Source organism: Strigops habroptila, chromosome 4, assembly GCF_004027225.2.
Source record: "Strigops habroptila isolate Jane chromosome 4, bStrHab1.2.pri, whole genome shotgun sequence".
Lineage (NCBI taxonomy): Eukaryota > Metazoa > Chordata > Aves > Psittaciformes > Psittacidae > Strigops > Strigops habroptila.
In genome coordinates this window covers 17,301,176-17,329,107 of record NC_046358.1, presented here as the reverse complement: position 1 = coordinate 17,329,107, position 27,932 = coordinate 17,301,176, and the positions used below count along the sequence as shown (strand labels likewise).

The following is a 27,932-nucleotide window of genomic DNA, read 5'->3' as shown; positions in this document are numbered from 1 at the left end:
GTTGCAAGAGAGAAAGTTTTTGGTAGTTCCTTTCATGAGTAGTCTTTTCAGTACCAGTGCAGAGAGCCCATGCAGAAAGAAACATTTATAGATTCATCACAATATATTTAAATTGAATAAATACTGTTTTACATATTGTCCTGGGTTCAGCTATAGCAGTCATTTTTCTCCTGCTTAGTAGCTGGTGCAGTGCTGTGTTTTTTAACTTTCAGCCTGGGAACAACGCTGATAACACCGATGTTTTTAGTTGTTGCTAAGTAATGTTTATTCCAACCAAGGACTTTCTCAGTCTCATGCTTTGCCAGGGAGGAGGGGAAGCCGGGAGGAAGCAGAGACAGGACACCTGACCCAAACTAGCCAAAGGGGTATTCCATACCACAGCACGTCATGCCCAGTATATAAACCGGGGGGAGTTACCCGGAAGGCCCAGATCACTGCTCGGGTCGGGCTGGGTATCGGTCGGCGGGTGGTGAGCAATTGTATCCTCTCCCCTTGTTATTTCACTAATCGTTATTATCATTGGTGGTAGCAGTAGTGGTTTTGTGTTATACCTTAGTTGCGGGACTGCTCTTATCTCAACCCGTGGGAGTTGCATTCTTCCCATTCTCCTCCCCATCCCTCCGGGAGCGGGGGGAGGAAGAAGGGGGGGGGGGGGGGAGTGAGCGAGCGGCTGTGTGGTTCTGAGTTACCGGCTGGGCTCAAACCACGACACATATCTATATATGTAACTGGAAAATTCCAGATGTGGAAAGGGGATTCAAATCTTTCTATTGACTTTCATGACCTGCAACTCTTAGCCCGGGAGGATAGATGCAGAACAGGGATCTAAGAATCAGAATGTACATATCAGTGATAAAGTCTGCCTCTTCTTCACCATCAGAAGAGGTTTGTTCTACATGAAGAAAGCAAGAAAGCTTTTTTTTTTTAAAAAGAGAAACATTAAATACTTCCTTTCCCTCAGTTATCCACCTAAGATTCATCTAACATGGTTTGTTCAGCTATGTTCTAGCCTTACCTATAGCTATTCCTCTAGAGGAAAAGTCCTTATATATTTGCATCTTGATGACTCCTAATATTTCATTTGATTGAATAATCATGCAGCATTATGTAGAAGTAATGTCACACAGTGGCGTTATCAGCAAATGGAATTTTGTTCAACCCACCCGAACATGTTCTGTATTTCTGTTATTTATATAAACACAGGTGATGCAGTCACACCCTTTAATGTAAACTAAAGAAAGTATGTTATGAAAAGGAAATGGATAATACTAGTCAAGGAATCTGGGTTCCATCACTGTCCCATTGTGCTCAACAAATCTTATCTTCATATAAATGGCCCATCTCTTGCAGCAAAGACTGGAGTTTTTCTGGAGTTTCTCTTATTATTTCTCTGCATAAAAGTGCTTTTAATCTCAATAAATAGAAAGAGAAGTCAAAGTAGTGTGGTCTAGAGGAATGAGCAGAGCTCAGGCAGGCAGACCTGAATAGAATTCACCCTTCTGTGAAGGAGGAATCTGGAACACTTAAGTCACATTGAAATACCCAGTTAGGTTAGTGAGGGAGGCTTGATGCCCAGGAGCTCTTTGTCTGGAGGTAAACATCCTTTAAAAAGTAACATGCCCCTTTTAAGCAGATACAGTTAATGCAGTGTCAGTAAAAGCTTGTGGAGCACTTGCAAATGAAAAATGAAGCCAAGCAGTTTATAATCTAATTGGAAAGTCATGGATTTGAAATACAGAAGAAGGGCAGGGCTGAGTGTCACTGCAGGTGGCTGGGATTACTGTGGAGTTCTACAGCTTCAAACACAAGTGTCACACCGGGTAGAGGATAGGAAATGGCTCTCATGAGGAAATCCTTCCCAGGGGATGCCACAGAAAGTCACTGACTAACAATTAGGAATCATCTACTTCTGTGTCTGAAGATGTTTCCTGTATTTGTCCTGGCTGTCTGAATAAGAATGGTCTTGCCACTGTATTTTTATATTACTATTTTGTATTTTTCTGTGATGCTCTGTTGTTAGGAGATGTTTTACTATGGTTTTCTGAGGGAGGAAACCGTGAGATGTAGGGAGGGAAGAGGAGGAAAGAATCATTTACTCACAGTTACACCACTTTAACTTGGTGTTTGCTTAACAGTTGCAAAGACTTGTGTAACCATCTTTGCTACGTCTTTGCTAGTAAAACAATCTTTGGACTTTCTAGTCCTGAGACTAACTGGCCTGCCCTGGCTCGTGTCTGTAGCTGATGCTGCTCAGACATATACCACCTTCCTTGGGACAGTGTTTGTGGGCAAAGCCATACCATGAACCACAATAACTGTTTAAAAGTATGGATGATCAGCTGTGCCACTGTGTGACTCCTTGCCTTAGCCCTGTTTCATTTACTGGTATAGATGTAGCTTACTCTGGCAAAAAAGTGATTTTTCTGGCTTACTTTCTATTGCTTGGGAAGAGGTTGTACTGAACTGTAATGCAGTGGTCAGGAAGGCAGCACCAACAGCTTCATTTACTTGTTTTAAAAATGGATAGCAGACATGGTAGTTCAACTTGCCCTAATTAGAACTAGACTTCAGGTTTTAAATTAATGGGAGCTCACACACAAGACATTAACTAAACAGACTGAAATGAAAAGGATGCAATACATAAGTAAGATTAAGGAGAGATTTGAACATAGAAAAGATGGAAGTTACTTCCTTCAAGTCTCTGTAAGTAGCCTGGGTGCGGGGGGGAGGGAGGAGGGAAAAACCATGAAGATGGAGCAATATGCTAAAAGCTGAAATGAGAGATAAGGGTAGGTAGGAATGCAGAGACTTAAGCACACAAAAACTCAGGGACTTGAACTCAGGAAGGTAACGCTGAAAACAGACAGCTTGTGCTCTTTGTAAGCAACATGGAAACATGTCGCTGACATAGTGACAGCAGAATTGTATCTCACACCAGCGTCGATCAAAATGATTCTTGCATTTAAAGAATGACTGTCCCTGACTTAAGATTATTTTCCCCAAATAACTGTCCCTTACCTAAGATGATTTTTTCAGTTTTCAGTAAATGTTATTACAAAAGAGTCAACATTTTCTTAAATAATAATTTGTGGTTAAACCAGATATAAAACAAAAACTATAGAAAGAAGGTACTTATCTACTGTCCAATCAGACAGATTTATGTAGGCAGCATTTTTGGCACTCTGTTACATTTATGTGGGACTGTCTTTGCCTGGATGTAAGTTTGTTTGTCTCCTCTTCTACCAACACTAAACCATATGGCATAGGTAACATTCTGAAGCAAACAGCCTTACTTTACTTACACTCATTTTATGATGGGTTCTCCCTAAAGTTTTGTTTTCCTAAACAAAGCAAAGAGCTTTTCTCCTTAGAAGCTGTACTGTTTTCCTCACAGTGGAAGAGGAAATACAGGAAAAGGGAATATAGTGCTGCTGTACTTACTGCTATTCTTTTTAATGTTATTGTACCCATATAAATAATTTAGTGAACTAAGAACATTTTTCAAATCTATTCTACACAGACACTGAAATAATCTCAGGTAATTGCTCTGGGGCTTTATTTACTCTAGCATAGATCAAAGAAATTGCATGGTGGTACTGTGGAAATATTCACACTCGTGCTCTCGCAGTATTATTACCAGAGCTGGCATCAAGTCATCTGAGGCCCCCTTGTGAATGTTCGAAGAGGAAGCACTTCACCCATAAATCTCTGAAAATGTACTCATTTTACAGAACTATAGAATGGTTTGGGTTGGAAGGGACCTTAAAGATCATCTAGTGCCAACCCTCCTGCCACAGGCGAGGACACCTTCCACTAGACCAGGTTGCTCAAAGTCCCATCCAACCTGTTCTTGAGCACTGCCAGGGATGAGGCAGCCACAGCTTCTCTGGGCAACCTGTGCCAGCGCCTCAGCACCCTCACAGTGAAGAGCTTCTTTCTTATATGTAATCTAAATCTATCCTCTTTAAGTTTAAAACTGTCCTATCACTACATACCCTCATAAAAAGTCTGTCTCTGTGTTTCTTATAAGCCTCCTTTATATAAGGTGTCCCCAGACCCTCCTCTTCTCCAGGCTGAACAACCCCAACTTTCTCAGTCTGTCTCCATAGGAGAGATGCTCCAGCCCTCTGACCGTTTTTGTGGCCTCTTCTGGGATCACTCCAAGAGGCCCATGCCTTTTTGTGCTGGGGGCCCCAGAGCTGGACACAGCACTTCAAGGGGTGGGAGGCAGAATGTGGGCTACACGTGCACAGTGCTGGCTCATGCCCAATTTTTCATCCACCGGTATCCCCAGGTCTTTCTCTGCAGGACAGCTCTCAATCCATTCATCACTCAGTTCCACTGTGCCATTGCACAAGGTCTTCTCAATACTGCACAACTGGACAAAAAAATACAGAAACAGCAATCTAATCAAACATTTATTTCTGCCTTATTGCTTTGGAGACAGAAGGCAGCTTATCTTCCTTTTATTTACATTGAGTGTGTCAATATAATTTGTGTAACTCTTAAGAATAAGGCATGTTATAATTTTACGCACCGAGTTTAATTGATCTGTTATCTGCTGCCACAGAGTCAACACAGGGAACCACAGCAAGGTTCACAGCAGGATTGTGGAGCAAGACTGTGACGTGCCACATTGGTAACTCTTCCTGATATTTTTTTCCCCAGAGCTTTGTACTTCAGCTTTACATTGGCTCTTGTACTTCACAACTGCAGTTAAGTGCTTTGTATGGATATCAGAGTATGTTTACTGAACGCCGAAGTGCTGTCTGCATCAATCACAGGACAAAGTGCAACAGAACTGTCATTCATTTTGTTGATGTTCAGGTTGACTTTGGTTGACTTCTAAAAACTGTTAGTTATGGCCTCCTCAGAAAGTGAAAATGAGCTTCTCATGTGGAAACTGAGTTCAGGCATTAGAAAGAGGCATATTTTTGGTTTTCCTTGGGAATTCAGATGTCAGTCAAATCCAAGTGCTTCATTACAACGTGATCCTTTAAGAGATGTTTCACTATGCATTGGTTCTTGATCAAACAGCTCTTCTTTAAGTAGTTGCTGGCTCTGAAACACCAAAAAGAGTGTATGTCAAAGGTCAGAGTCAAAGTGTATGTCAATAGTCAAAGGTGTACTTCCAGGAAGGAAAGTCAGAGCACTGCTGGCAATAAAGGTTAGACTGGAAGTGGCAGTCCTGGACTCCCGTCAATCTTTCGCCAATTGCTTTGAGGTTGAGAAGAAATCTCACAGTCCAGCATGATTTGGATGGTTTACAGCTGCAGCCTGTGGTGGCTTTACTGTTCTAGATGGTGGGGATCACAAGAGATCTTTTAATAGACTTGGGTGTGTATAATTAAGAAAATTCCTGAAGTATATTTATCATTAAGATAATACTAATGAGATGAGCACATTTACTATTTATAAGTGGGAAAACAGCAAGAATGGACATTACCTTGTACAGGACCTTGTGACTTTTTCCAGTTCTCTCATTTCCATGCTGAATCTCACACTGAGCATACCTTCATGCACTGAGCAGGCACTTCAAGACCATGCGTGCGGTCTTGGGGGTAGGCAGCAAAATCCCCACTGATGGCAACTGCGCAGTGTACAAATGCACTAGAAGATCATCTAGTTCCAATGTCCCTGCCACAGGCAAGGACACCTTCCACTAGATCAGGTTGCCCAAAGCCCCGTCCAACCTGCTCTTGAACACTGCCAGGGACGGGGCAGCCACAGCTTCTCTGGGCAACCTGTGCCAGTGCCTCACCACCCTTACAGGGAAGAACTTCCTAGTATCTAATGTAAGTCTGCATATTCTGCATAAGTTCTGCATGCATTTATGTTGAGTGTCTGGCAAGGAGGCAGGAATTATTATGGGTTCCCCTTTTGTATTTGTACCCCTTGATGTGAAAGACTTTTAAACATCCAGGTAATTGGAACAGAGTTTTTCTCCCCTGCACATAAGCACTAGCAATGCAGTGGTGAAGAGCTGTAGGTGAGTGACATGATGCCCAGAAATGCCGCAGTCCCTGCGTTTTTTGCACTTGTGGGTATCCAGCACCACGAATGTTGGAGCCCAGGGTTTAAACCCAAGATCTGAAACGTTGGCCAGAGTGGGTGCATGTCAGAACCAGGTGTGCCTCGGCAGGCGGCGCCGCGGGAGGCTGTCCAATGACAGGGTTGCTGCAGGAACCCGGGGAGGGGAAGGCGTCCACACTGCGGAAGGGACGGCCTCTGTCCGGGTAGGGGGGTGCTGCAGCTGGGCTGGGTGCCGCCGCGGAGCTCCGGGGCGAGCAGAATCGCTGCAGTCCCCAAAGGTCAGCCGTGAAGCTTTCCTCAGTAAGGCGGGCACTGGCTTTTGATCTCTAAACATCACGGCTTGATCTCTGAACGCCGCCCGCAGTCGTGCAGCGGCCAGCGTTGTTTACGAGCAGAGAAAGGCTGGGCGACCCTCCTCTCCCCTCGGGGCCACGTCCAGGGAAAGTCAGAGTGCTCTGCTCCCCGGAAGCGACCTTCACGGCTGTCACACGTGTGGCCTCTCCCCTACACACCCCGCGCTTATCTCCGCAGCCTTGACTGCGCCAGCCCCCGCGCAGAGCTACCAGCCGGCCCGGGTCGCGTCGGGCCCGACGCCGCATGAGGAGCGGACCCGCCCGCCCTGCCTGGCCCGGAAACGGGGTGAAAGGGGAAGCGGGAGGCGGGGAGGAGGCCGGCGCTGCCGTGGGGCAGGCACTGGCTCCAGGCAGCGGGGCGGCTCCCGACGCGTCGCAGCCCTGATAAAGCGGCCCCGCGGGCGGTCCGGCGGTGTCGGCCATGGCGTGGGGCTGCTCGCTGTACCTGGCGCTGGCGGGCGGCGCGGTCCTGGCCCTGCTGGTGCAGGTACTGCGCTGGCTGCGGGCCGATGGCGACCTCACGCTGCTGTGGGCCGAGTGGCGGGGCAAGAAGCCAGGTAAAGCCGCCCACCAGCAGCCGCCGGGAGGGTGGCGGTGGCCTGGGGCGGGGCGCGGTGGCGGGTTTGGGGCGCCCCGTGAGGGAAGAGGGGGTGGCAGCGTGTGGGGAGGGGAGGAGAGAGGTCCCCAGGGATGGGGATGAAGTCGCCTCAAGCTCGGCAGAACCAATCCTCAGCAGCTGCCCCAAGGGCTCGTCTGTAAAAATAACCCCCAAAGCATAATTTTCCTGCCCTTACCCAGCAAGGTGTGCAGTGCCCATCATGCCAATAAAGCAGTTCTAAAAGCAGCTTGACAGCAGGAGTGAGCTCCAGCAGATCTGTGGTGAGGGCTGGCTTGTTTGGCCCCAAAAGGCTTGTTTTGTACTGTTTCTGGGCAGATATCCAGTTCTGGCATCAGCATGCGCAGGAACTGAGGCTGCCTGGCGAGCATGTGATTCAGGGACAGTGTCGAAGGTAGGGCTGATAAGAGAAGAGGATGCTTTTTACAAGGGCCTGTAGTAATAGTGATAAGATACGTTGCTTGCTGCGTTGTGCACCTGCAGTTGGTAGCCATAGTCACAGTTACTGCATCTTGGTCCTGGGAGCAAGTGACCCTTTTAAAACAATGAGGAACTTATGGGCACAACCAGATTCTGGTTATGTTTGAAGGATCAAAGGAGAACATCCAGGACTGGTGGCGCCAAAAGGATGTTATTTGGCAGCTTGGCAAAGTGACCGTTCCATTAACTAGTTTGACAAGAGAACTAACATTTCGAATTGCCTGAGTGTCCTGTCTTCATTATAGTACTAAAAATCACACCCACAGCTCAGAAAGACCATGGCCCCAGTGGAGACCCTTCCCGTGAGCATGAGTAGGAACTTGAAGTATTACAGCAAATACTACAATTATATGTAGATTACAAACAATCACTGTAACTGGATGTGTAACTTTTGTAGTAGCTTTTGTGTATAAATGTACAGAAGAAAGCCAGCATTGGTGTGCTTGATTTGTGGAACAGTCCATGCAGCACTCAGGCCTGAATAAATAGTATCTCTCCTGAGCGTGTGGAATTGGTTTACTGCATGCTGGGCATGAATCTGTTTTTTGGACAACAATAGGATGAGGGTAATGGCTTTAAACTGAAAGAGGGTAGATTTAGATTACATATAAGAAAGAAGCTCTTTACTGTGAGGGTGGTGAGACACTGGCACAGGTTGCCCAGAGAAGCTGTGGCTGTTCCATCCCTGGCAGTGTTCAAGGACAGGTTGGACGGGACTTTGAGCAACCTGGTCTAGTGGAAGGTGTCCCTGCCCATGGCAGGGGGTTGGAACTAGGTGATCTCTAAGGTCCCTTCCAACCCAAACCATTCTGTGGTTCTATGATTCTTTCTCTTGTGGTGTAAACTGTAATTATGGAGAAAGGTCTTAATATAGGTTAGACTGGTTCTATTTTAATCATTCAATTCTATAGGGAGAATTCAGTTTTGGATTGTGTCACTGGCAGGTGCTGGATTGCTTCCCATCTTCTAAACACTTGTGTGGATGGGAGGCAAGGGTTTCTGTGTGCTGGGTGACTTTCCTGGTGTATTGTGTGTTTCATTAGCTGAACAGCAGTTGCTCTAAACGGTGTGCTTTTCACAGGCAGAGAAATATTATCAAGCTAAGGAGGATCCTCTTACCTATGAAAGCTTACATATCTGAAAGCCAGCTCCTAAAGCTGGGAATAATGGTATGATTCTTTAGGGCTGTGGGGAGGATGTTCTCCTTTAAACCTCCCCACCCCAAATTTTTTTCATAAATGAAAGGACATGGCAACCTTGTGCTACAGGAGCTATAAAATGTTGGAAAAAACCCCCCTAAATAGAGCTACAAAAGCATTGCCTGGATTATTTGCGATACTACTCTGTTCAACCTCTTGTGTGCTATCCCTTGTAACACAGTAGTTAATGGTTAGTCATAATCTGCTTTTATTTTTTAATTTGGCAAGGTTAATTTTTAAACTTATTTCCAGTAGCAACAGGACATTTGTTGTGAAGCAAGCTGGTGGTTTGATACTTGTTCTACATTGTCATTTGAGCTAGGTTTTCCATTATGTTAACTCCAAGTAGCTCAGTGCTTAATAACTGTCACCACTGGGGAATCAGTGGAAAACTTTCCTTAGCTCAGTTAATTATTCCATCCACAGAACAAGATCCTGAATAACTGCAGTGAAGCTGCCCCAGACAGGTTGGGAACAGCAAAACTAAGTGGTAGGGAGAAGTGGGTTTGTTTTCAGTAGCAAGAGGAGATAGATGAGTGTGGTAAGCAGCGTCGAAAGTATGTCCATGTGTTGTTTTGTTCATGTAGTGGTTGTCTACATGGGTTTTCTGACGAAAAAGTAACAGGAGAGATGAACCCCCATGTTTCTTGTGGTTAATTCAGAGCAGCCCTGCAGAAAAGGACTTGGGGGTGTTGGTTGATGAGAAGCTTAACATGAGCCGGCAGTGTGCGCTTGCAGCCCAGAAAGCCAACCGTATCCTGGGCTGCATCAAAAGAAGCGTGACCAGCAGGTCGAAGGAGGTGATCCTGCCCCTCTACTCTGCTCTCGTGAGACCTCACTTGGAGTACTGTGTACAGTTCTGGTGTCCTCAACATAAAAAGGACATGGAGCTGTTGGAGTGAGTCCAGAGGAGGGCCACGAGGATGATAAGAGGGCTGGAGCACCTCCCATATGAAGACAGGCTGAGAGAGTTGGGGCTGTTCAGCCTGGAGAAGAGAAGGCTGCGTGGAGACCTCATAGCAGCCTTCCAGTATCTGAAGGGGGTCTACAAGGATGCTGGGGAGGGACTCTTCCTTAGGGACTGTAGTGGTAGGACAAGGGGTAATGGGTTCAAACTTCAACAGGGGAAGTTTAGACTAGATATAAGGAAGAAGTTCTTTATAGTGAGGGTGGTGAAGCACTGGAATGGGTTGCCCAGGGAGGTTGTGGATGCTCCATCCCTGGTGGTGTTCAAGGCCAGGTTGGACAGAGCCTTGAGCCACGTGGTTTAGGGCAAGGTGTCCCTGCCCATGGCAGGGGGGTTGGAACTAGATGATCTTAAGGTCCTTTCCAACCCTTACGATTCTATGATTCTATAATTTGTAATGTATTGGAATAAAACTGTAGGAAAGAGTGTGAATAGGCTTTGTAGAGAGCAGCCATTTGGTATAATGATTAATAATGTGAGCATTCCTACAACTTCAGCAGCACCCCTTTCCACTTCCCAGGTTCATAACCTTAGAATACATCTCTCACTTAGAAAGTGATTGTTGTTGCTGCTATTGTTTTTGGGGGAGGGAAGGGGGAGACCCTGAACAACCCCAAACCATCAAAGCTTGGTTTTAGGAGGGGTTTTTCTTTGGCTAAAATACAGTCAGCTTAAAAAGAGATGAACAATACTCACTGTCAGTCCCACAAACTCCAGCTGAGCTCTGATAGTCAGTCTTGAGTGCTCTCTGCTCTTGTCAGAAGGGTAGAACATTTTGGTGCTGGTCTCTTCATGGGATTTATGTCATTAAGACTCTGAAAGTAGAAATTTGAAACACAGTGTGTTGTAGAAAGAACCAGGAACTAATTACTGAGGTAAGCAGGAAGTAAAAGCACTTCCAGCCTGTGGCTGCAGTGAAGAAGTACTTTCGCTAACTTAAGAGTGGGTAAATTTCAGTGAGCTGAGAAATGCTATTCTGGCTTTTTTTAAGAATACAGCTGGCTTTAATTCTCAGGAACTGTATTTGGCTCTGCTGTTTGAATGATACCATGAAAACTTTCTTGGTGTAATATTGTTGGAATACTCTTCTCTACAAACTTGTGAAATAGAAGGAAGAGCTCCTGTCAGCAGTGCTTTGAGTACGTGAGTCAGATTTTCAGTAAAACTAACATTTACTAGTCTTGAACACATACAAGTGTTAGGCAATGATGTGTTCTGGAAAGTGCTCTGATATCAGTGATCATTCATCATAGAATCATTGAATGGTTTGGGTTGGAAGGGACATTAAAGATCATATAGTTCCAACTCTCCTTCCATAGGCAGGAACACCTTCCACTAGACCAGGTTACCCAAAGCCCTGCCTTGAACACTTCCAGGAACGGGACATCAACAGATCCTTAAATCACATTCTAGAGTTAAATGGGTGTTTTTCGGGCATCTGTTGTATTTGATTATTTTGGATGTGTGTCTGGAAAGCTAAGCCTTTTCCCAGGTCTCAGGTGTATCATGAAGTGGGGAAGATTGCAAACAAGGGGAACAGGCATATAAGCAGAGGAGTAAAAGGAGTAATTTTTACTACCAGTCGAAAAAGCATGCCTGGGCAGAGACTATGAGTACATGGAAAATTCACGCATGAGCTTACACCTTGGGAACTCTGTGTACTGTGCTCCGTCCAATGCAGGAATTAACCTGCATCAGATACAAACCGAAGTGGATGAACACCCATTTGGTTTGTTACGATTAGCTGTCTTTGTTCAGAGAGTTCTATTCTGTCGGCAATTACTTGGGAACATTTTTGAGGTAGAACACTATTGGGAAAGGTTTGCATAGGCTTATGTTTGGATTTGCAATACAGTAACTGTTTCCTGTCATTTCCAAGAATTCTCTTGTCCCTTTTCCTCTGAAGCTCTTTTTGATGAGGTTAGTGAAATTGCTGTATGTGGGTGGCTTGCAGAAATGCTGTGCTACTGTCAGGTCGATAAGCAGTGTTTATTCAGATTAGCCTTGGAACAAAGTTCAAGTGGCAACAGAACACCTGTGAACAATTTCACAAGTGCATGTGACCAAAACATAAAGAAGTCAGGATTTTGTAATAGTCCCTCCAAAAAAACATGTTTCTTAAAAGCATTATCAGATTATACCCCTGCAGTGACTTCATGTTTATCCTAGCATTGGCAGTGTGTGAACTGCTGTCTTGATTCTTTTGTTAGAAAATGAACTGCGTGGCAAGGTTGTCTGGGTGACAGGAGCTTCGAGTGGAATAGGAGAAGAACTGGCTTACCAGCTGTCAAAGATAGGAGCCTTGCTTGCCATCTCAGCAAGAAGAGAGGATGAGCTGGAAAGAGTGAAGAAGAAATGCCTTCGTAAGTACAACTTACTACTTCTTGTGGGCAGTTCTGCTCTTGGCCTCATAGAGTTGCTGCAGAGATACTAATCCACATATTGCAGGAATAAATTTAACCATGAAAGTAAACTTTATACGTAGCTTCGCTGTACATTTGAAGCTGGTGTTTTCTTTTTGTGAGAAGCCCTTGTACAGACTTGCATTATGAGTTCCTTCATAAGCCAGTGTTACCTAAATATCTCATGATCAGTTGCAAGTGGTTTTGTAAGATACTAGATTAAGAAAAGGAATAAATACTGTGGGGAATGGAGAAAACAGTCTGAGGGGTATCGTCCTATTAAGAACCAAGCTGTATGGCTGCATGCTACTAAGAAGTCTCCTTTCTTCAGGTTTGTGCATGTTACAGGCAGACTGGCAACTGACTTTCCTCTTTGGAAAAGGAATCCATAGAAATGTTCAGAAAAAGTTGTTCTGAGCAAGTGTAGGAAAGGATTGCCTGTAGATCGAGAGGAACAAACGTAAAGCAGAATGTTGAACTATTCCAGTTATCTTTCATATGCCTGCTGAGTCAGTAGGCTTTCATTTCTCCAATCTCTCTTTTTCCTTTCTGTTTTTCTGCTCAACAGTGAAAGAGACAGTTAATTCACGCTGATAAACAGAGGTTTTGAATGTGATTAACATACCTTTATCAATGTATTTATCCTCCATAGCTCAGTATGCAGTGTTTTATACTGAGTATATTATCATAGTTCATTCCTGGTAATGTTGATAGAATGTCCACAGTCTACTTGGAATGTATGCTAGTGAATAATGAAGTGTTTGTCTTGGATTAGCATCTCAGTATTTCTAGAAGTCTAAAAGTTGGCATACTCCAAAAATCTGTCAGGGAGCTCTCAAAAATGTGCAGCTCCTTAGTTCTATTTTCTGATGCTCACAAAAAACACTCAAGTAGTTATCTTCAGAAAGGAGCATGGGACGTAAGGCGACAGTGTGGTTAAGTGGTAGTTAGTCAGGGCAAAATTCCAATGCTATATGGCACAATGTTTAGTGGTCAGTAGAAGTACACAAGTACATTTGTGCCTGTGGCTGTTTTTGACATTTTAAAAACCCACTAGGCAGGCTGGCAGGAGCCATAATCATGGCTATGCATTTTCAGGCAACACTTGTATGAGAGTGCGATGTGCTAACGAATACTCAGGAATAGTATTTAAATGCATGTGAACCAATTTATCTAAGATGATTTCTGCCTCTGCCGACTTTTAAGTGACCCTATGAAATGTCTTAGCTGTGGTATGTACTGGCTTTATAGTCTTACATAACCATGTGTTTTGCAAGTATATGCTACTGAACTTTAACTATAGGTCAGATTAGGTATATTGAAAGTCTTCAGTGGCATAGTTATTCCATATTTTCTATAGCCAGCCTTTAAGTAGTGAAAGAGAGTAATTGGGCCCACTTCCCCTCTTATCCTTCTCTTCTCAAGACTATGTAAACCCAGCTTCAGCCCCTTTCTTTGATTATTATGTGCATTAGCCCCCCCAGCCATCTTAGTGGCCCCGTACACTATCTCCAGTTTATCAGTATTTGTCCTGAACTAGTGGGATCCAAAATTGGACACAATACTCTAGATGCAGCCTTAGAATACTGTGTAGAGGCACTTAAAAATCAATTCCCTCAGTCTGCTCTCGCTAGTGCAGCCCACTAACATCCGTAATTGCCGGAGCTAATTGCTGACTTACATTCAACTTGCTGTTGTCCTTCCATCAGGACATCAGGTCTTGTTTGGAGAGCTGGTAGGTAGCCATTTGGGCGTTGGCCTGCGGTACTGCGTAGCATTACTCTGTCCCAGGTGTGAAATTTTGCATTTGACTTATTGAGCTTAATGAGGTTTGTCAGACTGTTCTTCCAGCTTGTTAACATGCCCCTGAAATGACAGTCCTACCCTCCAGCACAGCAACTGCTCCTTTGAACTTGATGTTAACTGAAAGTTTGCTGAAAACCTGTGTTTTGTTCCATCGTCTGGGTCATTAATGAAGACATTAAAAGATACTGATCATGGAGGGATACCACTGGCCACCAGTTAGACTTTGAATGGTTGGTTACTATTTTTTTTGCTCTGGTGATCCAGCCTGTTTTTCACTGGCGTTGTAATCCACTCACCTAGAACCCTGATATTTCCCCAGTATAGCTTCCAGGATGCTATGGTAGACCACATAGAAAGCTACTTAGTCACGGTAAAGAACCTCCACTGCTCTCCGCTTATCCCCAGAGTCACTCATCACAAAAAGCAATTAAGTTGGTCAGGCATTATATGCCCATGCTAAATCTACGCTGGCTTTTCCCAGTCACCTTCTTGTCCTTCATGTACTTGGAAATTGCTTTCAGGAGGAATTGCCACATAATTTTGCCAAGGGCTGAGGTTAGGCTGTGTGACACTTGGTTTTCTTCAGTTACTGGGGAGCTACTTGACTTACCAAGTACCTTCCAAAGATGAGTGACATTGGTCAGCTCTTGTGAATCTTGGATGTATATATTGCCCTGCTTATATGTGCGGTTTGTCCCTAACTTGGTCTTCCTCTGACATTGGTAGTATTTCTTTCCTCCAGAGTCTAGCCTCAGGAGTGCAGGAGACCTGAGAGGAGATCTTGCCAGCGAAGGCTAAGGCAAAGAAGGCAATGAGCACCTCATGGTTTTCTGTGCCCTTTGTCACTTCCTCACCATTCCGATTCAGCAATGAGCTCACTCTTCCTTCTGTCTTCCTTTTGTTGGTGCTGTACCTGTAAGCCCTTGTTGCCTTTCAGTTTCACCATTTTCAGCTCTGTCTGAGAATTGATCTTCCTGATCCCATCCCTGCATCTTGGGCAGTGGGTCCTTGTGCTTCCTGAGTGGCTTGTGCCTGCTTCCACCTGCATGTCTTCTTTTTGGAACTGAGTTCAAGAGTATTCTGTAAGGTTTGAGTAGTGCAGAATGGATTAAGATTGAGCTGCAGCATGTAACATCAATTTGAATTTGGCTGAATTATGAGGCATGATTGGAGCTAATGGGCTTTAACATGCCTGCTGTAGGTGCTATGTGCAGCAGCAATGTAACTAGGTGGTTTGTATATTAATGTCAGAAACCAGCACATACATCTTGCTCACAATTTAGAGACACCACCCTGTGATACATGTTTATGTGTTCTACACTGCTTAAAAGCTGAAGGAGAGAGAGAGAGAAGGAACATACCGTAAAAGCTATGGTAATACCTGTTGAGTCATGCATATGCCAATTTAACACTTCATTGCGCTTCTGCAGGAGGGAAAGAAAACAGCTTCTGTAGCTTACATGGTTCCTGCAAGTGGCTTCTCTGTTTCCCCCAACCACTCTCTGCAGCATGAGTTGAATTTCACCAGTAATGTTGCAGGCTGTTTTCTCTCAAAAGCCCTAAAAAGTAAAAAAGTAGGTGGGGTGATGTTTCTTGGTTTGACAAAGCTCAAATAGGATGTAAATATGGATAGGCCAAGTGAATGACAGACAGTCTGTAAGTTGTGGAATTACATAGTAATTGAGGTTGGAATGGACCTCATGAGGTTATGTTGTTCAGCCTCTGCTAAAAGCTCATGATCTGTTAAAGGCCATTATAGAAGATAGAAATAAAAGGTAGAAGAGGAGATGCTGAAGAGCTGGAAAATAAAGGCCATATGCTAAGTAATACTGTTTATCATGTTACAAGGAACTGCTGACCTGGATTAACATGTATTGAAAAAAATTGTTAATCTACCTCTAGGGGATTCTAGGGGAAGGAGGTATACACTTGATGTTGTAACAAAATGCTATTCTAAGTCAACATTACTTACGCAGCTATCTTTTGAAAAACAAGTTGGCTTTGGGTGATTATAACCATGTTTTAGTTAAAAAGTAACCAAAACTTAATGGACCATAAGCAGGCAAGAGGCAGCCTCTAACTGCTTAATAGGAGAATGTCAGTCAGAACACCCGCTGCTTGGTGGTTGGGCAGTTTGATCCCAACCGGAAGCCATCTAGTGTAGAACTGCTACATAAAGAGACTTTAAAGGACCTCCAGGAAACATAAAGCTGTTTCACAGCTGAGTGAAAGTGGCCATTGTTCTGGGTAGACTGAGCTTTGAGTGCCCAGTTTCAGGTATGTTGCACCTGAGAGCTGGTGGCCGTGTGCAGTTGACGCTGCAGCTGAAACACATCACTAAAGGGTGTTTGCTGAAGTATGTTAGCATTTGTATAAAATGATGAACTATAAACTAAGGTCTCCCACTCAGGAGCAAGTGTTTTTCTGGGTTATTGTAATTGATCCCTTAAAAACATCAGTTTGGTAGCAGGCAGAAAAGGAAGTGGAATATTAGGGGTTACTAGTAAAAGGAAAGGAGAACATCATTTTGGCAACGTATGAATTGGGATATGTATGTGCCTTCAACACTGTGCATGGTTCAGGTCATCTGCCAGAAAAACAACAGGATGAGCGGGCAGTAGAAGTATAGAAAAAGGATAACAAGAATGTCAGAAGTTTCGTAAAAGCTGCCTATGAGGCATGACTAGAGCAAGGATTCCTCACCCTAGACAAGAACTAAGGAAGCTGGTAGAGATGTACAAGTCTGAGTGTGTTGGGGGTGGAAGTCAGATTGGACTGCAGATTGCTCCAAAACAAGAACTATGCTTCTGGTTTGGTATTTCCTGAAGTTTCTTACATCATGTAAAAGAGCATTTCATTCCTCATCAGCAGTCTCTGTCTCTTCCTCTGCTCTTTCCTCCCCTCCCTGTAAAACTTTCTTGGCTGGGTTGACCCTGTGGTCTTGTTAATCCAAGGCAGAAACGTGCCCTATCTCAGTAGGTTTCAACTGTGCAAGTCTGCTTGAGGGAGCATGAGGTAGAGCTGTGTTTCTCAGAGAGGGAGTTAAACTACGTGGATTTTACTGGTGTATTTCTGGAAGAAGTGGAGGGGAAAATGCACAGGGAGTGGTTGGAGGGAGCAATAAATGGAAATACTGGTAGCTGTAAACCAGACAGATGGGTTTATTTTAACAAGTAGCCTAAATACTAATGACCTTTGAATGGAGGCAGCTTACAGATTTAACTAACCGCCTTATTTGTACATCACTGTAAAGACAAAGTTCAACCTTACCTGTGTATGTGAGAAGTAGTAATCAAAAAGTCAGAGCCTTTGGCTCACTAAGGAGGGCAGCTGGTTAAAAGGGAGCAGGTACACTTAGTTGTGGCTAGGAATCAATTTATAAACAAAAGTAGCACTATCAAACTAACATAAAAAAAGTAGAAAAAATAAAATCATGTTATATGTAGTTAAAAAAACCCTGAAAAGATAAACCTTGAAGATTTTATTTTTGTGAGTCATCTGCCCCAAAACCCCAGGGTCACAAATCACTGCTCAGGAAGTATTTTCTGTGGAAAAGGTCAGTTGTTCTGAAGGGACAGTGGTAAAAACGCTCAGCATGAAGGCTTGATGACAGCTGACTTTTATTTCTGGAGATGGATATATTAAAAGCTGTCAGTTAAACAAAACCCTTCTCCTTCTACCTCCTCCCGTAACTCTTCAACAGTCTAACTTCTCTGGACTCTGCCTCATAGCTACTCATAAATAAACATGCTTAACCAGGTAACATACAAACAAAGTGCCAATACGCTGTGCTTCTGAATGGCTCAGTGAAAAATTTCAGTTGCATGTTACTCGCAGAAATTGTAATTTATTTGGGGAATTGAGTTGAGTGAAAAGCTACACAAAGTCAAGCTTTTCACAAGCAAAAACATAATGATGAGAAAAGAAAGACTTAGGAGGAACAGATGGATTCTATGTGGAGACCAAAATGAAAACAAAGCAAGCATTTTATTTCTGACTTAATACTGTGGTTTCTTGGGTTCTTTTTAGTGAAAATGCAGTGTTTAAAAGCTCATTACATTTCCCACAATTGTTACATTAGCAGTCTTACTGGTTCCCATTTACTTTATGGTTGTTTTTAGAGATAAGCAGCTTGGATGAAAAAGACATCCTTGTTCTGCGTCTTGACTTGACTGATAGAAGCTCTCATGAAGCTGCAACCAACAGTGTTCTTAAGCATTTTGGCAAGGTAAGGTGTGCTTCTGGGGTTAAACTTCTTTTTTTCCCCTGTATCCTATACTTGCATTTCTCTTCATGTTTCACTTCTATTCTGTCATATGCTAAATTCATTTGCCAAAAAGTACCTGAATTTTCATCCCTTCTGTTGCTTGTTCCTGGGTTTCAGCAGGCTTTGCAGAGATGCAGCAATGAACAAATAATTATTGGTCATTGCCAAGAACTAAAAATTCACTTGCTTGATATCACTGAATTTCTGGGCCAACTGGAGCAATTTAGAGCTTAAAACTGTGTGAAAGTCAGAACATTTATTCTGTAATTTCAGTAAGGCATGTAATTTGGGCTCAGAACCATGTGGAGCAAAACTGGTTGTCAAAGAAGGTCATTTGCCTTCTTCGATGCAGTTTTCTTGATTGCTAACCCAGGGTACAGAGTTAAGGCCGTCGCAGTCAGATCTAGCCAGTATTAAAAACAATGTGCAAAACTTCAAGCTAAGCCTATAGACCACTTGATTTCACACTGAAATTAGTGGTACCAGATTGATTTCTTCTGTTCTCTACTTCAGTTGGTTTCTGGTTTTGCACAAAACTTGTTTTCGGAGGTCACCTTGCAGCACCCAAGCATTATTTGCTGCAGTGCAGTAAGGTTAAAAAAAATGTTATGTGGAAAACAAGTTTTCAGCTGCCAGTGTTCTTGTACTAGGAGTTAACCTTGTTTGGCGTCAAACACTATTCCTGGCTTGTTGACTCAGCCCAAAATGAGCCAGCCCTCAATTCAAAGGGGATGCCAAGTGGGGGGGGAGCAACTGCTGAAACTTCTTCAGCAGCTGATACATCTTATTGGTGTATGGCAGAGATGACACTAGAGGGAAGGGAATAGCCACGTAACAAGTGCCTGAGGAAGCACAGGTATTAAAGGAGGTGTGTTCTATTAATTTATCATTGTATCTTTCCTGAGATTGATGTTTTGGTCAACAACGGTGGACGTTCCCAGCGCTCCTTGTTTGTGGATACAAACCTGGATGTCTACAGTGCCATAATGGAACTCAACTACCTGGGTACAATCTCTTTAACAAAACATGTCCTGAATCACATGATCCAAAGGAAAAAAGGAAGGATTGTTACTGTGAGCAGTGTGATGGGTATCATGGGAGCTCCCCTTGCCTCTGGGTACGGTGCCAGCAAACATGCTCTGCAGGTAAGTTAAATTTCTGAGGTTAACTAAATCTTCTTGTGTTTTATTATTATCTTCTTGTGTTTTAAATTATTACCAGTAATAACTGGTAATAGACCAGCATCAGCTAGTGCCATAGCAAAGGACTTTGTTCTGCAGAGAAAACAGAAGTGTCACCTGAAATTGCACACAACATTATGTAACTTCTTCAGGTTTTGAAAGTCCTTTGGAATTTGTTTGCTCTGAAATGTGAAATATGTCTGTTCCCAGTATAGTTTTATTTTCCTAACTAAAATTCAAATGTCATCTTAGTTGGGCTTAACCACTACATAGTTAAATACCAATGAGAAACACAAGCCCTCTGGCCTTCAGATGAAGGAATACCTAAATCAGTGGATTATTCTGTTGCATATAGAAACCCTAATGTTCTCATGTTAATTCTGTTAGGGAGAAAGAAAAGTCACTGGTGAGAGTTTTAAGACTACTGGCCGTCTTTAGGACAGTAAAGCGAGAATGGTGAGTGGTAAAGCAGACTACTCAGAGATGAGAATTCTTGATCTGGTGGGGAACATCTGAACAAGTCTTCCCAACAGTTCTGAATCTTGCTGTGGTGTGAAGAACCAGCAGCTCACTGTGTCTTAGGGAGTTATCCTCTGCATAGCACTTAGCTTTCAGTGCTGCTTGGAGAGAGTTTTTGACAGGAGTCTCACTTGTGTAGAAAAACACAGAGCTCAAAAAAGTATATGGGGGAAGAAAGACTGCTTGTATCTTAGAAGAATCGCTTATTTAAACAGCAGATTTGTTCAGACACGTGTCTTTCAGCACTGTTTGACTTTTGGCTAATGTATGTTTTGATCTCAGTAGAATAAACTTTTGCTGTGCTCAGGTTTGAAAAACCAGCACCTTTTTATTCCCTGCTGGGTTTAAGCACATAATCAGAGTAAAGAACTTTGCTTGAGCTACGGGATCAATGTCTTTTGATGGTTTGTCTAACAACAAAAATGTAACAAGTAGCTGATGCTGCAAAGCCACCAGACACTTGAAAGAATGAAGATGTAAAAGTGACAGGTCTCTGCTAATAAACGCTTTTCAGTTAGTGATAGGGAGAGATCTGCTGCTCTACATTTGAGTGCCAGCAGTGAAATTACCCATTAGAGGCCAGCTTTTGGGTTAAGTCTAGTAGATTTAAATTAGAAGAATGCAAGGAGCAGAAGCATGAATTCCCCTTATGCTCCTTTATTCATTAAGTGTTCTTCCAGTTGAATTATCTTTTGGGTGTGGTGCGGTTGGTCCAAGCATGGCTGATTAGTTGCAGAGCACAAGGAATTCATGTGGTGCTTTAAAAAAATCTCAGAACTCTGAGTCTCGTGTTAAGGTGGAAACATGGACAAAGCTTTAAAGGAGATAGTTTCTGGCTTAATTAAAATAAGGTAACTGAACTGCTTGTCTCTTTGTTAGCTCAGTAACCTGGCCAGGCCTCAACCTTCCTTTCTTCTTTTTGTTTCACAGCAGTTCTGCTGTGAAGAATTGCAGGTGTTAATACATGTGATTTGCAATGTAGATTTCAGAAAGGCTCTGTCTGAGAGTCTCTGATCAGTCTGGAGTCATGGCTAGATGTGGGCATGAAACCCCTAAAAACTAGAAAAACTTTTTTTAAATATCAAACTTCACCAGTAAGTTCAGGGCAGGGAAATCTGTCAGAATAGCAGGCCTCTCCAGTAGCCCATAGCCCAGCTCTGACAATGACCAAGAAGAAATGTCTAGAGAGAGGGTAGGGGAAAGATATGACAAAGCATAAAGTGATGCTTTTCCTGTTGTGTTTCCTCAGCATGGATCAACCCATATTCTAACATCTTGAAATGAAGATTGCATTTTGGCCACCACTTATTAAATACTCAAGCCTATCTGACATGAATTCATCTATTACGGTTTTGGGGTTTTTTTAATTCATGCTGTGGAGTCTACCACAGCTGACACAGTTAATGCTGCAATCTTATACAATCTTACTCGTGCCTTTTATGAAAAAGTCCCTTCTTTTTTCCTTTCGTTCGGTTTTGGTTGTGGTTTTTGGGTTTTTTTGTTGTTTTTTTAATTTCTTTTAAATGACAGTTGGAGGAGGAAGGAAGGAATTCTGTTAAGAATTAAAATTTGTGCTTGATACTATCATGCTTTGATTCATGCCAACTGGAATTCTTCATGACAGTGTTCTACTGATTAAATTACCCTTTATTTCAGTTCTGGGAGAGCTCTGAGTTGAGGCCATGGGAGTCTGCATGTGACTGGTGCAGCTTCTCTCCTGGTGTGATGATGCTCATGGAGATCATGTGCCATTCATCTAGTTGTAATTCATGTAATTGGAGGCATGTGGGGTGGATCAGAAACGGCGGCCTTCAAAATATTCCTTAATCAGGAACTTGTCTAATAAGCACATGGACTGCACTGAGCAGCAGCCACCACTCTCTTTGTTTTCTGGTCATTAGGGGATCGTTTCTGAATGTTTCTGTCATGGTAGAAGTTGGCTTAGCTTTGCTGCCTTCAGCATCTCCTAGGATTTGGTTACAAAGCTGGAAAGGCCCAGGGGAAAGAGGGGGCACACAAACCCCTCGAAATGGAGGGGAATAGCAGAATGGCCACAGAGCAGAAACAGGAGCTAGCTGTGATCTCTAGCTACCTGCATTGCATGTTTACTGGCTGTGCACCTGTATGATGAAATAGCAGTGACTTTGACAGTGCAACTCAAACAGCACCCTGAAAAAAGCCTCGGCAGCCCTGTGTGCTCAGCTGCTGTGAAGGTAATCTCCAGAGATAACATAGGTCACTGAACCAATGCTCAGCTTTTGGTACCTTGCAACTTGCTCAGGTCAGCAGGGCTCCCTTTGGAATACTGAGAGAGAGGCAGCGATGTGGGTGGTGTGTGCTGCCGCCAGTGCCCTCTGCAGGAGAGTGTCTGAGGTTGCCTGCAGCGCTGTGTGCCTTTGGTGGCTACTCAGCACTCCAGACAGCTGTTCTTAGGTAGAACTTGGATCCCAGAAGCCTGCCAGTATTTGAGCCCATGTAGTGCTTTGTCACAAGTGACCGAGCAATGCTTCTGGCTTCCTTTCTATCACAGCATTGCCAAACACAAACCCTTTCAACTTCTGGAAGTACATCTTGAGTTTGTCTCCTTCAGGCAAAATGGGACTCAGTTCTGTTTCTCATCACCCCAAATCCACAGGGTATGACAAGGGGCTGTGGGCTGGGAGAGCTCTCACTCAATCCTGCTCATTAGCTAACGATTGCCCAAAGGAGGGAGGACGGCTGCGTAGGCCACTGTTTAGGCTGTGTTTCTAGGAGAGCCTGGGCTTCCTGTCACTGCTGGGGTGAGTAGGATACAAAGCACTCGTGAACAAGGAGCAGCACCACATCTTCCTCTTGCCCATGTGGCCATGCTCGTGACACAAACTGCCTCCCTCTCCCCTTTGGGGTCTGGTGTCTTTATACTTGTTAAGTTTTCCTCAGCAAAACTGGCGCAGTCCTGTCACAGAAGTTGTGCCATGACTTGGCGGCTTCAGGGCCTTTTCTGAGATAAGTGGGCCCAGGACCCCTCATGGAATGAAGGGGATGTGGAGAGTGCAGGTTGGGGCTGCAGCATTAGCCTGGAGCGGGGGATGGAGCCCAGTGTATTGGTGTCATGTCTGAAGGCATGCACCAGGGCTGGAGGAGGCTCCTTTCTTTCGGGGCAGGAGGCAGTCTAGGGTAGGGCCTAGGTTTTTAATCCAAGACAGCTGGGTGGTTGGCAGATCTAAGATGCTTTTCCATATGTTCAGAAGCAGGCTCCTGGGCATATGTGTCTTAATGTTAGAATTTAGTCCTCTGGAAGTTACACATATCTAGGCTTTGATAACATACTGTGAAGATCCGATATCAGAATTGGAACCTGCAGGTACTTATAACTTTAAATACACACTGGAAAGAAGCTGACCATTTATGCAGTCTGTCAGCTGGAATTAGTCACCAGCAACTGGGAAACTAGAGCCGGTGTTCTTGATCATATGTGTGCACCAGTGTGCAACTTGGGGCCTGGCTTTAGTGGATTACCCCAGCTGATGACTTCTGTGTCACCACAGGAGTGTTTCTGGCTGATGTTAGCCCTGTGTTGCAATTTCTGAAGGGCTCTGGGTCAGCCAGCCCTCTTCCCGAGCTGGATGGGACAACAAATTACACTTTTTTACCACAGTGGGAGAAGTTTATCAGCCTGTGCTGGCTTTCTTATGACACAAAATTGTGTGTTAGAATAAACAGGGAACTGTTATTACCCAGGTCAAAGATAAGACACAGTGTGGTATTTACTGAATCATAGCTCTGCAGTGCTTGACCAGCAGCTTTGGTAGGAAGCACCTTCCTGAATTGGTCACATTGTCTATAATAGTTGCTGTCTAAATGTGAATTGCTACAGAGATTAGGAAAACTTTTATCCTGTTAGCTTAAAGGAAAGAAATACTTGCAGCTTTTGTAATTACAGTTTAACTTAGATACACTGGTAGCGTATTCCTGAGCTGAAATAAGATTTATATCTACGTGAATGCAAATTTTAATCTCTGCAGTGAATTCAGCAGTGTAGAATTACCCCCTAAAAATAGCAGGATGCATCTTTGACTTAATATGCTGAAAAGTTTTCCTCCTCTTACATAGAACTAGTGCCACTTCCTCGATAGAAACAATTGAAAATCTTTAATCTCACCACAAAAAGCAAAAGGTAATTTCCACAATATTGCAGTTCTTGCGATTGGTGGCACTTCCACTACCAAGACTGTTGGGGTCGGCCTCGGTACAGGGACAGCAGCATGTGGCTGTAGTTCAGAGAAACTACTGTGTATTTGAGAGGTCAGTGACACATATCAGCGTCTGTAATTGCAGGTATTAGCCACTGAATGTGAAAAGCCAAAGAAAGTGTTAGGAATTGCTTTTAAGGGAATACAATTACCTTTACAGCATAGAGTTACTATGTAAAAACATAGTCAGTTAAGCCTTGCTACGTGTGGAAACATGGCAAAGCTGGATTACATCTTAGTCTTTTCTTCTAGGGCTTTTTTAATTGTCTTCGGACTGAGCTGACCGACTACCCCAATATCAGTATTATCAACATATGCCCAGGGCCTGTACAGTCCAAGATTATACAAAATGTCTTTACGGAGAATCTTGCAAAGGTAAGGACCTAATTCTGTTGAGATAAACCTGACTTTTGCTTCAGGATCTGTGATCCTTCCATGGTTTTCTTTTCTTTTTCTCCTCCTAGCATAGACTGACCTCACCTTCTTACCAAGAAATGCTTTGGTTGGTGCAGAACTATGTATGGTCTTGAATTATTTGCGGTATCAAGTCCATATCAAATGAAAATAAAGTTTGAAGACTGTTCTGCCTTCTCTCTTCCAAAACACACAATCCCAGTCTGGTAAAAATTGCCATTCAGCCACCCTGCTGCTGTTCTAGGGGAAAAGCCAGGATTTTCTAGACACAGTTCTGTGTGCAGAATACTGCCCTTCCTGCCCAGGTGGCTTTTTGTTTGCCCTAGTCCTGATGTGCCCTGCTTGGTTGACACTGCTGTTGGCAAAGCCACTGCAGTCAGCTGGGGCAAGGCGTGCATTCCTTTCCTGTTAGTTATTGTTCTAGGAGAAAAAGCCAAACCTTCCAACTGCACAGTTGATTTTAATAAGCAATTTAATTTTTTACCTAAGAAAACAGCTGGCAAAATAGCTACTATGATATATCAAAATGTAATATCGTAAGTGCAATCAACTTAAAGCTTGGGATAACCCACCAGTGAGGGGGGGCAGGGGTGGGGGAAATCTCCCATTGTGAATTGAGTTCTGAAAGGATTTTTTGGCTTGCAAAACTTCATACATCTGTGAAAGACAAGATGTACTTCTTGAGCAATCTGGAAAGCTTGCAAAACAAATTCCTCAGATTTCAGCATGGCAAAAGCACTAGGAAGAAGACCAAATCTAGACCAGAATTGCTTTTGCTCTGGGAAATAGAAGAACGGATTGCTAGAGCAGTCTGTTATTACTGGAGTGATATGTACATGAATTATGTGGTTGTGGCTTAAGTCCACTAAGTGATACACATACACAGGACTTCAACTAAGACACCCCTGTCACTGAATAAGCCTGTTGCTTTGCTTTTTTTTGAGGTGGCTGCCTGCACAGCAGAGCTGGCAGGAATATTTAAGATAATGGGGAACATGGTCTCATCTGCTAACCTGTTTACTGAGCAACTTGCAGCATATAATGAAAACCAGAGGATAGTGAGGGCTGGGTTCCCCAGTGCCAGTCTCTGCTGTACTGGCTGGATTATTCTACTTGTGCCAAGTGGAGAAACTGGGAGGAGTGTATCTGTGGCACAGAGCTCGGCCCTTCCTCTCCCTCTGTCGCTCACAGAGATACAGGCCTAATCCCTCCTCGCTCTCTCCCCTCCAGTCCATAGAGAACAGCGGTGATCAGTCCCACAAGATGCCGACCGACCGCTGCGTCCGGCTCATCCTGGTGAGCACAGCCAATGACCTGAAGGAGGCTTGGATCAGTGACCACCCCTACCTGGCTGTTTGCTACCTCTGGCAGTACGCGCCCACGTGGGCATGGTGGCTGATGAACAAAATGGGCAAGAGGAGGATACAGAACTTTAAGAGCGGAGTGGTAAGTTTATTCCTCTCTTCTCTCCTTGCTTATTTTTCTTTTTTACTCTGCTGACAGACTCTTTAGCCATGGGAATGTTGGGATTCCATTTTGGATCAGTTTCTCTTTTCACTCCTCGCTTCCTCAGCAGCTCATGCCAGGCCAGACTCCATTGCTGCATGCCTGCTAGTCTAGAGTTACTGCAGCATGGGCAGCGCACAGCCAAGTCAGAACATCTTGCTCTGATCTTCCTCACACGATCTGCACGTTCAGAGCTCACCATTAATGCAGAGCTGAGCTATAAGGCACCAGCATAAACTATTGAATGCAACCTGGAATTAAGACCATTGAAAACAGCTCCCTGGTTGTAGCTACTTTTTATATAAGGCATGTAATCTGAGCACCTCCCAGGTGTACATTAAGTGATACCCCTGCCTGTTGGGGCTCTTCACTCACATCATCCTCCCCAAAGACAGATATGCAGTGCAGGGCTCTGTTCTTTCAGAACAGAATTGGTATTTATTCTTACTGTGGTCTAGTTGAGCTTGGTACAAAACCCCATGTTCAAGTACTTCAAAAGTAGGAAATGCAAAAATAAGGGTGGCACATGCAGCTTAAGACTTCCTGCTTCCACGCTGTAACTGCCCATTGTCACAAGCCATTTCAAGCAAAATAACACTGTGGGCGAGGACTGAACTGCTGAAGCAAGCAGGGTGGGAAATACTGACTGGATGTACTGCCACTGCAGGATGCCGATGCCTCATATTCAAGAAAGAAGAAGTAAGGAGAAGCGTGTACAAAACCCTGTTGCTCTTGTGCTAAAGTGGAGAAACTATTTTCATATTGTGTGACTGCAAACAGCAGCTTTTTTTTCTTTTTTAATCTGTTGTACCTTTGTCATCATGTAACCCGACAAATCTATCAAGCTGTATACACACTTGACTAAATAAAAATCTTTCTAAACATACCTGTTTCATGTCAAACTACCACAAGGTGAATTTTTAAGCTTATAAGAACAGAGGCGGAAAAGGCCAGGCAGTATTATTTTGTTTTTCTGCTGCTATGACATTGGCAAATACTTGCTGTGCAGGCTAAAAATTCTATGGCCCCAGGATCCCGTTTCTGTCACTTTCATTTCTAATGGACACGGAGGAAAGAAAAAACAACCTACAGGTAAAAGCTTGCGGTACAAAAGGTGAGGATGTGCAGTCTGTGTCTGAAGGGTTCCTTTGGGAAACGGAGACTGTGTTTCCTCTTTGCTGAGAGCAAAATGCATAGTTAGGACTAAATCCCTTAACTTCTGGCACAACATTTAGATCTCTTAGCACCACTGTAGTGTCCACAGTCTTCTGGTGGCTCTGTAAAGGCTAAGGATGGGCAGTGTACAGAGCTGCAGGGGAAAGGGCAAGAGTGCAGGTGTGTAAGCATAAGCCCTCCTTAGGCAGTGCTCGGCCTTGCTCTGAATCTGGCCCATCTTAACATCTATAGGACAGCAGGAGAGAGGAGCTGGGGATGTTCCTGCAGAACAGTTTCCAGCTGAGAGTGGGCACAGTACTAAGGAGCAGCCCCTTTTCACAGCAGACTACTACTAACAGCTAAGACACCAGTGCTATGGTCAGAGCCCAGTTAGGGCAGACATCGCATTACAGGCAATTTAAGCATGAAATAGAAGCCAAATTCCCAGAAACAGGTCCTTGTACACAGGGCAGAAGCCAATCCCAACAGTATCCTGGACAGCAACAGCCAGGAGGAACTGAGGACTCTGCTTTTAAAAGATTTACCATCCCACTGACACCCAGTTCACCTGTCAGCAAGGAGTACCTCTGTAACGGTAACTCACCTGTACCTACAAGCTTGGTGATCTTGCTGCTGACAGAGTCCTCAATAATGTTTGGACATACCTCAGGCCACGCACTATCTAGGCAAGAAAAATTCTTACTTCTATCATTGATACTAAAACAACCACCACCCGTTTAGAAATTTTTGACACTTTCCAACTACAGCAAAGAGTAAGCCAAAAGCGATGTCTTCAATGTGA

General features: G+C 43.8%; 1 protein-coding gene and 1 long non-coding RNA gene across 2 annotated transcripts; one reads left to right on the top strand and one right to left on the bottom strand.

The window, feature by feature from the left end:
• Window positions 1–4,405: 4,405 nt before the first annotated feature.
• LOC115607651 lies at window positions 4,406–7,347 on the bottom strand. The gene is made up of 2 exons (XR_003991309.1): window positions 7,181–7,347; window positions 4,406–5,061 (listed from the first exon to the last, which is right to left on the bottom strand). It is a non-coding gene; the product is annotated as an uncharacterized LOC115607651 (long non-coding RNA).
• Window positions 6,273–26,861, top strand: DHRS7 (dehydrogenase/reductase 7). Its single transcript, XM_030485193.1, has 7 exons — window positions 6,273–6,943; window positions 11,859–12,011; window positions 17,978–18,084; window positions 19,029–19,268; window positions 24,308–24,430; window positions 25,700–25,915; window positions 26,643–26,861. Exons 1-7 carry the CDS (start codon window positions 6,808–6,810, stop codon window positions 26,676–26,678), a joined length of 1,011 nt encoding a protein of 336 aa, XP_030341053.1. The 5' UTR covers window positions 6,273–6,807; the 3' UTR covers window positions 26,679–26,861.
• The last annotated feature ends 1,071 nt before the right edge of the window (window positions 26,862–27,932 follow it).

Coding starts and splice junctions, on each gene's coding strand:
- DHRS7 (XM_030485193.1), top strand. CDS start 6,808: ATGGCGTGGGGCTGCTCGCTGTACCTGGCGCTGGCGGGCGGCGCGGTC. Junction 19,269..24,307: donor CCAGCAAACATGCTCTGCAG/GTAAGTTAAATT, acceptor CTTTTCTTCTAG/GGCTTTTTTAATTGTCTTCG. Junction 24,431..25,699: donor TTACGGAGAATCTTGCAAAG/GTAAGGACCTAA, acceptor TCTCCCCTCCAG/TCCATAGAGAACAGCGGTGA.